Genomic DNA, 11174 nt, shown 5'->3' on the forward strand with positions numbered 1-11174 from the left:
CAGCTTTTTTCAGCAGACATCCTCAGCGTAAAGGCATCCACACAGCATTTTCGCAGGAAATGCAAATTTTTCTAGTTTTAAAAGTAGAGATAGTGTCTGTGTCCTGAATCCCAACAGAAAGCTGGTTCAATGGAAGGCAGGGCCTGAAAACTGAAGGCTCTGCCTTCCATTCTACTTTTAAATACTCTAGGAACAACAAGTAAGCCTGCAGTGCGAGAGCAAAGTGCTCTAATGGGGTGACATGGTACTACAAGGTCATTAAGATAAGATGGGACTTGATTATTCAAGACCTATGTGAGGAGCAGGATTTTAAATTCAATTCTGGATTTAACAGGGAGCCAATGAAGGGAAGCCATTATAGGAGAAATATGCTCTCTCTTTCTAGTCCCTGTCAGTACTCTTGCTGCAGCATTTTAAATCAACTGGAGGTTTTTCAAGGAGTCTTTAGGATAAATTGATAGTCTATACATCTCTGTCCTCTGTCATGTGCTGCTTAATGTTGAAGAATCTGTCTTGAGGTGCGACTCGGTATAGATAGAACGGCACCTTCCTGTGCTTGACTAACCCTCACCGGGTAACACGTTACCTGAACGTTACGTTTTTTCTTTTTTCAGCAAATCATGAAGGATCGGTGGATCAACAGCAGCTCTGATGAAGACGAGATGAAACCCTTCATCGAACCAGAGCTGAACATCAGAGACGAGCAGAGGATCGGTACACACACAGACACAGACGCACACACATAGACGCAGACAGACACACACTGACTGTCAGTATTGATCTGTCAGACCTGATGGTGGGGATGGGCTACTCCAGAGATGCAATCACTGATTCGCTCTCAAAGATGAAGTACGATGACATTACGGCCACCTACCTGCTGCTGGGACGCAAGACCGTGGAGGTAAGTGGTTACAGTGTTGACAGCAGGTAACGTTGGCAGGTGTAACAGGTGTAGCTGTGTCTGTGTTTCAGGTGGAGGCCAGCGACTCCTCCCTGCTCAAACCGCGGCCGTCTAGCAGCAGACAGTCTCCGGCGCACGTCGCTGCCCCACGTAGCTCCTCCTCCAAACAAAGGCGATACAGCGACCAAGGTAAACGCCCACTCCTACACTGGGACCTGGCTCCAACCCATGGCACACTAACACCTCCTTCTTCCTCTCCTCCTCAGTGTGTTCTGTCATGGCTCCTCCCACCAGGAGTCAGGCCACCACGTCAGCAGAGTGTGAGGTGAAGCTGGAGGGCAGAAGTCAGAACACGAAGTCCAATCCTGTTGAAACAGGAAGTCCTCTGCTGGGGAGCGCCAACAACCCCAATGTGGCCGATATCCCAGAGAGGAAGAAGAGCTTAGCCACACCCCCTGTGAGTGACACTGCAGCTTGCAGATGAGCCTGTGTTGTGCTTTTCAAAGCTCATGTCCACCTACTATGTCTCAGTTATTGGTTGATTATTGTCTATGGTCTTCACACTTTTCATTGGCTGTGTGTCACAGGGCGGCTCCTCCAGCATGACGAGAAGGAACACGTACGTGTGCAGCTCTGCGGAACGCCATGCTGCAGTCCATAACGGCAGAGACGGCAGGTACAGTCGCCAGGTGAGTTATGCCTGCTGACCCGTACGCTTTGTATCTAACTTTTGCCATCCTCCACACAGCGCAGTGACCACGCCCCCCCAGCGATCAGGGGGTGGAGCTTCCACTCACAGCGTCAGCAGCGGAACAACTCCTCCCGACAGGCTTCGTTTCCCTCGGGGGACGGCAAGTCGCAGCACATTTCACGGTGGTCAGCTCCGAGAGAGACGCACTGCCACCTACAATGGCCCCCCTGCTTCCCCCACCTTGTCACATGACGCTGCACCACTTGCCCAATCACGGGCCAGAGGCTCCACCAACCTCTTCTCCAAGCTCACTTCCAAATTCACACGCAGGTATGTAACAGCGAGGCATCATGGGAGGTTTACCGGGCAGCTGACAGGTGGCGCTGTAACGACCAGCACCAGACCCTCCAGTGTTTTCTTCTTCTGCTACAACTAACTCTGCTTTCTTCCTCCCTTGCTTCCTTCTGCCTTTCCTTCTTCCTTTCCTGCTGCATCCATGTCACCTTTTTGCTCTTGTTTCCTGTGTCCTTGCTGTCAGAGGGCTCTCAGAGCTTGAGAGGAACGGCAGAGCTGAGGGCTCCAGGTGAGTCAGATGATGTCATCATCTCTTTATTGTGATTGGTTTGGAGTGTTGACGGTAAACACAGAGACTTTCCAATCAGAGAGCAGCATGTTTGTCAGCTGATACTCTTCTGTCCATCTGCAGCCGTAACATGTCGTCGGAGCAGAAAGAGGAGCCTGCGTCCCCCGCTGCTCCTCTGCTGAAGGATGCCAAGCCTCGCTCGCTGAGGTTCACGTGGAGCATGAAGACCACATCCTCTATGGAGCCACTAGACATGATGCGTGAGATCAGGAAAGTCCTTGATGCCAACAACTGCGACTACGAGCAGCCCGAGCACTTCCTGTTGCTCTGTGTCCATGGAGATGGCCACGCCGACAGTCTTGTCCAATGGGAGATGGAGGTGTGCAAGCTGCCCCGCCTCTCACTCAACGGCGTCCGCTTCAAACGGATTTCAGGAACGTCCATCGCCTTCAAGAACATTGCTTCCAAGATCGCCAACGAGCTCAAACTGTAGCCGCGCAGGTACGTGCGACCTCATTGGCTACTGATTACTGGATGCTGATGTCACAGGTTGCTCTGATGATGATGATGACCTCTTTCTATGCACAGGGTTTCCCGACATCTTGTCAACAGCAGGGTCAGCAGTTTGTCACTGCTCCGGATCAACAGACTTGACAGCTGCAAAGCATCCTGGGAAGACATAGGAACTGTACTGCTGTTTTATTTTTGAAAGAGCCTAGCCTGACCCCTGGAGCCTGGCAGAGAGGGCTGTGCTTGTGGACAGTTCAGTGTTTGTGAATGTAGATATTTTCATTAGTTTTGTACGTGTGAGCGGTCAGCTGGTTCACCTGTGTCTCATTAAACACCTTGAACGCAGCTCAACTTCCTGTGTGGCGTCTCTGTTGAGCTAGAGGAGCCTAGAGGGGCCACACCCCTGTCTCACTGTAAGCTGAGATCACATGACAGGCCTGTGTCTCGATTTAAAGGAGCCTTTGTTTCCTGCTGGTTTCCAAAATGCAACGCATGTCATGCACATCTATGTGACAGCGCAGCCACAGCTCTGACCTGTACGTCCAGGTGTGTCATGACATCTAGGTCACAGCTCACTTCCTGTAACCACAGGAAGCCCGCCTCGTGGTTTTTAGCCCACGTGATGTTCAGGGGGGCATATGGGGCGGGCGGAGGCAGATGAAGTCCAGATGTGCCTGCAGACCGAGCTCAGTCGTGTTTTCGGGTCGTTTTCGAGCACCTGGAGTTCACTGTTGGTCTCCATAGAAATGTGAATATAATCTCACCTGGATAACCTCAGCAGGAGTTGGAGATACGGTACGTGCACGCTTTGTACGCACGACTGAGTTAAATAAAGGTCCAGCTGTTGGGTGGTGCTGGGCGAGTGGGGGTGTTGTTATGCCGTACGACAGCGTACCTGTTACATCATCTCAAAGGTGGAATGTTACAGGTTAAAATCTCGGTTTGTGTTTGAAGTGCGTCTGAAACGAACTGCCACCGCTGCGTGATTAGCTGCACTAAGCCTACCGACTGGGGCAGGAACACACATGCATTTCCTGCTTCAGCACCACTGGTCGGCTTGCGGTGAGGGGGTGGAGTCCTGTGACTCTGTGGAGGGTCAGCTGGATGTAGCTGGTGACCGTCAGAGAGATGGAGGTGCTGCTCAGGACTTAAAGCAGATGCCAATCAGGGAGCAGATTAGGCATAAAGTGTGCGTGCAGGGTGAAAACTGTGAACTCAGACATACATAGCAGATTCTTGCTTCACAAACACTGAAAGGGTTACAATGACAACAGGGTTACCCACACCCTGCTTACTGGGGGAAAAATACTGTGTGTATCTGACACGGGGGAGGGGATGTTATGGCGTGGGCTTTGGCGTCTCAGCAGCATGAAGTATAGAATAGAATAATCCTTTAATTGTCCCACAAGAGGAAATTTGTTTGTAACAGCAGCCAGAAAGACACATATACAACAAACAGTACACAGAACAGAAACATACGCAATTTTTCTTTCATATTTACATCAAGGACAATGGTTACTATAAACAGAGTACTGTACAGTTATTAAATTAAATAAAATTAACTACAAATAAGAGGCAAACCAGGTTGTAGTGCGAATCGGTTGATTAAATTATTGCAGTTACAGTGCAGATGTAAACATCTATGATTGTTGGGAGCAGTTTTGATTGTACAGTCTGACAGCTGCAGGGAGGAAGGACCTGCGGAAACGCTCCTTCATGCATCTAGGACAGGGATGTCGAACTCCAGGCCTCGAGGGCCGGTGTCCTGCAGGTTTTAGATATTATCCTGTTTCAACACACCTGAATCAAATGATCCAGCAGTGAGCCTGTGCTGTCCTGTAATTTAGCCATTTGAATCAGCTGTGTTGGATTAAGGACACATCTAAAACGTGCAGGACAATGGCCTTCGAAGCCTGGAGTTCGACACCTGTAATCTAGGATGGAGCAGTCTGTCACTGAAGGAGCTCTGCAGTTCAGCAACATTTACATGCATGGGGTGGGAGACTCTGTCCATCAGAGATGTTATTTTGGCCAGAGTCCTTCTGTCTCCCACCACCTGCACTGGGTCCATGGTGCATCCCAGAACAGAGCTGGCCAGTACAGAGCGGGTACAGAGCTGTACTCTCTCACACTGAGCTCCACAGAGCAGATGATTGTGAGCAAAGCAAACTGTAGCAGCAGCCCAAGAAATGAGATTTTCATAAAGTCAGTGAGCTGATCTCAGGCCAGCGGAGCAGCTTTTCACTGATTAAATCCAAACAGGAGCAAAGAGCCTCAAACCAGCAGCAGCTGAAACACAGCATGTGGTCCTCAGGAACTCACTGACTGCAGAGGATTTTCATCCAAGTATAAAACTTTACATTAAAGTGTTTATATTTAAAACGTGTTGTCTGTCCAGTTACTTTAGAGCCTGTAAAAGTAGAGAACTGAGTGTAAAAATTTAATTTCTGAACAGTTGGTGCAAAACTTTATTAAAGCTGAGAGTCTGAAGCTCACTTACAGACGAGACGGCAGAGTGAAGGCCTTACCTTTACTCCAGGGAGAAAACGGTTCCTTCATCAAGTCCAAAATTCCTCCATCTGCACAGTCACACACCTTCTGACACCATCAGGAGTGCCCAGCTGATTAGTGGGTGTAACAAAGGTCCCCACGACTCCAAGGGTGGTGTCAATGTGGCGAGTCTTATTTTTTTCACAATGTGCAACTCTGCTGTCCATCTCTCTGGGCCCCGAAGGCAAATGGTTCTTATATCACACTTTTCTACTCCCGGAGCTCTCAAAGCACTTTATACAGCATGTGAGGGCAAAGGCAGGAAGTGAACTGACAACACAGTAGAGCCCGCCACATTCCCAACCCACGACATCATGAGCCAGCTCTCAGGTTGGATCTCTCGCTGTGTCACCATCACTACGGCCCATACAGGTGGGGCAAAAAGGCCACTTTAAAGTCTTGAAGAAATGCTGGAAATATGAACATTTTAAGGTACACTACCTGTCAGTCAAAGAGGCCATGCCCCTGATAATAGAAACAGTGGATGTGTAAAAACATTCTCCCCTCGTGCAGCTGTTATGGGGCAAATTATTTTGGTATCAGGCTGTAAATATGTTTAGCACGGGAGTCTCTGAGGACTGATTCAATGCTGCCTCTGCTGAATGCTAGAGGAACTGCAGGTTTAGAACTTCAGCTTCATGCTTAAGCAGAGGTTAGCTTGGCCTGAACTTGAACCATTGTTGTATTTAATGTAGAATAAACACCACGGGAGGTCAGGAGATCTGAGGAGAAGCTGCCCAGGTGTACGTACTGCAGCGTCAGCCACACGTTGCACAACCCGAGGTTACACTTTGGGTTTCTTGTAGAACATTCAGCTGGACTCTAACCAGGATTCAGCTCTCAAGGTTAGGAGCACGTTTGGAGATTAAAACCTCTCCACTCTGTTTAAATAAGGGCACAGGAAGTCAGAGGAGGCTCACCAAGAACAAGAAGCTGCCTTCAGTCGTTCCAGGTCTGTTACTGTTTCCTGATCACAGATACTCCTCCTGTGGTACACAGAGATGTTAAATGAGGGGAATTCATGACACAGACTTTTTACATACAGCTTCAGGTTATTTTAAAGAATGAATCCATCCAGAATAGTCAGAACAGACAATGTTTCTTTAATGAGCTATAAAGTGGTTTAATGTGATGCCCTGAGTCTCGTCTTTCAGCTGAAAATGCCCTCTGACTTTTTACAGAGATGGAAAAACCTGTAGAGGAGCAGCTGCTGCACATGTTGCGGGAATTGGATGAGGAGGATCTACGATATTTCCAGTGGATCCTGCAGAACGTGCCTGTGGCTAGTTTCCAGGCCAGAAAAAAGATCCGTCTGGAGAAAGCAGACATAATGGGAACAGTGGAATTGATGTTCCACACGTATGCTTCCAAAGATGCTGTGAGGGTGACAAGAATAATAATGAAGAAGATCAAGAAGAATAAAGGTCAGTGAGAGGAAGGAGAAACGTATCTGGACCATTGATCATTGATCAATGGCCATGAGTACCATTAACAGAGTTGGGGAATGGCTGCAATCACAGCATTGTAACATGGTGTCTTACACCTACCAGGCCAGTCATTTTCCAATGATGTGAGGATGTACACATTCTGGGAGGAATGCTGGTTTGAGCGGGGAATCAAGGAGGCCATTTACATGAAAAGGGAAAGACTATCTCTGAATCGAGGAGGGGGCCTAAGGGTACTGAACTGAAATGAATTAGGCGATACCTGAACCCTACAGAGGTTGCACAGTTAGTCCAACTCCTCCACTGGTGTGAATCTTTCTAGCCAAAAGATTCATGAGGGCGTCCTGAGGGCCAGGCTTCCTCTAGTGGGTTTGTGGGGCCTTATTGGGATTTTCCATAGAACACCAGATTTGGTAGATCCACCACTGGCACCCTGTGTTTCTCATGGATTAGAGCAAGTTCACCCTTAGCACATGTGACAGACTTGAAAGGGTCTGTAGAAAAAGGAGAGTACTATGCGCCATCATTAAAGACACATACAATGGCACATACAATTCAAGACACATATACAAACCTCCATCTGAAGTGATAATTCCAATTATTGGACTTTCACTACACACACACAGCCAGTTGCTGTTTACAAGCAGCTGAACATCTGCTTTCATTAAAACCAGAAAGGAAGTGACGAGGTCAGAGTGCATGTTTGTGAAGTCTCCGTTAATAAGAGTCTGGTATTTGGCCTCTTTTCTTTAATTACAGCTTGTGCACTACGTCATTAATAACACTGTGTAGATATACGGAGGTATCACTTATATTACCTTTCAGGCTTTCAGCATAGAAATTGGAGCATCAGGCTAAAAACACCTCTTTAATATCTAAACATAAACAGATCTTTATTACGTGCATAGCCCTAAATCACTACAACTGTCAATCCAGAGTGTCAACAAATGTTGTTGACACTTTTTTAAACATGGGTAACACAGTTTGAATAATCAGTGCTGTTAAAGATTTACAATTAGCAGGCTACAATAAACATGCTTATGATTTGAAAGGATCACAGGATGCTGTCGGGCAAAAAACATTGTCGGGCATTTATTACTACGAGGCTGGAGTATTGTAATTCATTATTATCAGGCTGTCTAAAAGTTTTTGAAAAGCCTTAAGTTGATCCCAAAGACAGCTGGTTTACTTGTTGTTCCTAGAGTATTAAACCCATTAAAACTAATGGGAGTGTGGACGCTCGTGTCGGTTTTAGGTCAAACTATCTCTTCAAACTTTAGAGTAACTCTTATACCAACTAAGAGTCCAACGGTTCCTGAAAGCATCCGCTCTGTGCTTTTTCAGTAATATTATGATCGTTACGGTAATCCCAGGCATGACGCCACATTCAAATCTTGGTAAATAACACAGAAAAAAGAAGCCAAATGAAATGTCTGTTTTCCATAGAGCTCCATTAAACACTCACGGTCTTCTCTTAACCAAACTTCATCTTTGTGGGGCTGCTGCAACCTAGGATTACCGTAATGACCCTAATGTCACTGAAATGCTGCACCTGACAGCAGTGACAGGTTACTCTTTAGAGGGTTAAAAGAAAATGGGAGGCAGAGCCTTCGGGTTTGTTGTCTAAGGTGATTGTTGTGATTTGGCAATATAAAAATAAAACTGAATTCTCTCGATCACTAGCCACAGGTCGTTACCATAGGTGAGGTTACGTACGTAGATAAACCAGAAAATCAACAGTTTCACTTTTATGCTTAGCTCTTTCTATACCACGATAGACTGGAGCAGAGTCTGCAATGATGCAGATACTGCAATCCATCTCTTAATCTTGTGCTCCTGTCACATTAACAAAACCCCAAGATACTTAAACTCCTCCTCTTAAGGTAGCAACTTGTCCCTGACCTGGAGTGGGCGTTCCAAGTGCTAATCATTTATATTCATCAATCAACAAAATGCAGTGAATGAACAAAAGAGAAATCTAAATAAAAACAATATTTGGTATGACCACCTTTGCCTTCTTCTAGGTACACTTGCACACAGTTTTTGAAACATCTTGGAGAACTAGCCACAGATCTTCTGTGGATGTAGGTTTCCTCACATCCTTCTGTGTCTTCATGAATCCCAGATACACTCGATGATGTTGAGATTGATTGATCCCTCGGGATAATTTATTTATCTGAGGGAAATTGTTTTAAAGACTGCCAGACGATCTGGCACCATCATGAGCACCAATGTTCTCCCTAAGCTGCGCATGTGCGCAATCGCACAGAAAATCTGCGTTGTGCACAAAAATAAATCTAACCTGAATTGAAATTAAAATAAATACATTAAAAATCATTCTGTTTTGCAGTGTGAGTCAGTAAGTGACCGGTGACTGGCTACTCCAGCCAATGATGCGATTCACATTCATATATACGCAGCTAATCAAAGTCAATGACAGGCTATGACAGCGTCCTTATGGGCCGACACCGGTGTTTTAGCTAGCAAAGCGGCGTGGCTGATGTGGAGTGAAGCCACATCAGCGCTCGAAAGCACTCTCTACCTGTGAGCCAAAACAAAACCAAAAAAACCCCCACCCTTCCCTATTGGTGGAAAAATGTACCATGTCGACCAATCAAAAAATGATATGGCAATATGGCATTTAGTTTTTTAGCAAGGGGGGAAGTTTTAGGAGTGACAGCGGCGTTTTAAGATGTGTGAGATTTTGGAGTGGCACAAATAATTTGTGTGACATCAAATTTGATGCAGAAAACCTGATTGTTCTGTAAATAGTTTGAAATGTTTATTTAGAAAAACCGCCTTGGCTGCATTTTTAGGTAAATAGCTGCAAAAAACTTTGTTGTTTGCAAAACTCAGTTACTTTGTTTGAAGTAGTAACTATGTAATTAATTGCCCAACATTGGTCATTATATACTGTATTTTGCAGACAGAGAGTTACAGGACTCTCTCCCAGAACACATAATACAAGTCAGAGCTTTATTTTAAAAAAAAAAAAAGAACAGTAAGTTGTGTTTTCAAAATTAGAGTTCAAGTTATTTTTACTTCCAATAGTGTTTAAATTTTCATTGTAAGTGGGCTAAAGCAGTTAATTAAAAGTAGTGTAACATAAATGTAAATGCTGTAATTTGATTTTTTTTTTTTTTTTTCCATCTTTGTCTAGAATTGATAACAAGCTGAGCACAAACTATGGAAACTCAGGTGTTTTAAGTTTACCCTCTCCAAAACACGTGTGACATAGGCGAAATGTGGCTCTCTCAAAATTGGTAATGAAAAAGAGCAACCTTCCATCGCTGTTGTTAGTCATAATGTTTTAAGTTGGTTTAAGTATTTTCTAAACCTTTGTTTATTCGCATAGATGGCCTTCAGCTAACACCAGTGCCACATATCATGTAAGACCCCAAAGAATCGCGGACAGTTTTTACGTCGGTTTCCGTGTCCGTGCTACAAGTTTGTGAAAATTTTTTTTGTGCTAAATGAATGTAACAAAACGCTGTGGTGTCTTCTTAGACGGTGAGGAAGAATGTCCCTAGAGCCAGCTCCATGCACATTCCATGTGACAAATCTTAGCATGCCCATAGTTGTGTGTTTGTGGCTAATGATGTACGCTGTGTGTCTCGCTTAGACGGGTGAGGAAAATGGAAACACATATTTTTTTATTTTTTTGTAAATAAAGAGAAGAAAATGCGCGGTGAGAAGCTCCATAGGTCTGACTATGTGTGTGCATAATAACTAAAATGAGCAAATGTGTGATGTGTCCTATATCTGTGTGCGCTGTGTGGCTGTTGTAAATGTGTTGCCTTTAAACGCATGTGTGTGGTGATCGTGCAGAGTGAGCATGTAGAAATAGACAGTGTTGTTTGTGGATGGATAGGGAAACAGGTGATCGACACAGTGATAGAAAAGAGAAGCAAAGAAACCAAAGAGAGCGACAAGATCTTTCTTGTCGCTCTCTTTGGTTTCTTTGATAGTTCTTAATGACTTTGGAGGGAAAAAGAAATAAAAACGGAAACATTCCAATTAAAGGCATTGGCGGAGAGTGACGGTGACGTTATACTAAATTAGCAAACTGATATTACATAGTTAAGCAAAAGATAAGGAGTGTGAGTGAAGAGAATAGTGTAGCGGATTCGTAATTTGATTATTTTAATAAACCATGTAACTTGGATGGATTCGATGCTGGTGTGACCACAGTGCACACAGTGCACACGTCTAATGTTGCTTACAGTTGTCACACTGGAGTTTTTGTGTTTGCTCAGAACATGTAACTATGGGTGGATGGAGTGCAGAGTAGCACATTGGTGTTGGACCACAGTGTAAGCAGAGTGCACACGGTCACCAGAGGTACTGTTGACTGCACCAGTGCACACAGTGCACACGTCTAATGTTGCTTACAGTGGTCCAAGGGACCACTCAGGGAGTTTTTGTGTTTGCTCAGACACATAATAATAATGGATTGCATTTATATTGCACTTTTCGGGGCCCTCAAAGCACTTT

The 11174-nt window shown here is 45.2% G+C and overlaps 2 protein-coding genes across 4 annotated transcripts in view; both read left to right on the forward strand.

Moving 5' to 3' along the window:
* The window catches only part of LOC102310856 (MAP/microtubule affinity-regulating kinase 3), a 38420-nt gene extending 35390 nt beyond the window's left edge, over positions 1-3030 (forward strand). For 2 of the 3 annotated variants that reach the window (XM_042215864.1, XM_005950849.3), the window contains exons 11-19: positions 615-714; positions 789-901; positions 973-1090; positions 1168-1358; positions 1489-1577; positions 1650-1922; positions 2131-2175; positions 2299-2676; positions 2764-3030. In XM_042215864.1, coding sequence (XP_042071798.1) covers positions 615-714; positions 789-901; positions 973-1090; positions 1168-1358; positions 1489-1577; positions 1650-1922; positions 2131-2175; positions 2299-2668 — 1299 coding nt within the window. In that variant the 3' untranslated portion in view covers positions 2669-2676; positions 2764-3030. The remainder of the gene's footprint in view (positions 1-614; positions 715-788; positions 902-972; positions 1091-1167; positions 1359-1488; positions 1578-1649; positions 1923-2130; positions 2176-2298; positions 2677-2763) is intronic. The other variant, XM_014330537.2, reaches the window with a different exon arrangement.
* Positions 3031-3144: 114 nt separating this feature from the next.
* Positions 3145-11174, forward strand: part of LOC102311678 (NACHT, LRR and PYD domains-containing protein 14-like) — a 46557-nt gene continuing 38527 nt past the window's right edge. The window contains exons 1-2 of the mRNA XM_042215863.1: positions 3145-3480; positions 6417-6659. Of these exons, the coding sequence (XP_042071797.1) occupies positions 6419-6659 (241 nt within the window). The 5' untranslated portion in view covers positions 3145-3480; positions 6417-6418. The remainder of the gene's footprint in view (positions 3481-6416; positions 6660-11174) is intronic.

The sequence above is a fragment of the Haplochromis burtoni genome, unplaced genomic scaffold (assembly GCF_018398535.1).
Source record: "Haplochromis burtoni strain Fernald_Lab_line unplaced genomic scaffold, NCSU_Asbu1 Contig_849, whole genome shotgun sequence".
NCBI classification, from domain to species: domain Eukaryota; kingdom Metazoa; phylum Chordata; class Actinopteri; order Cichliformes; family Cichlidae; genus Haplochromis; species Haplochromis burtoni.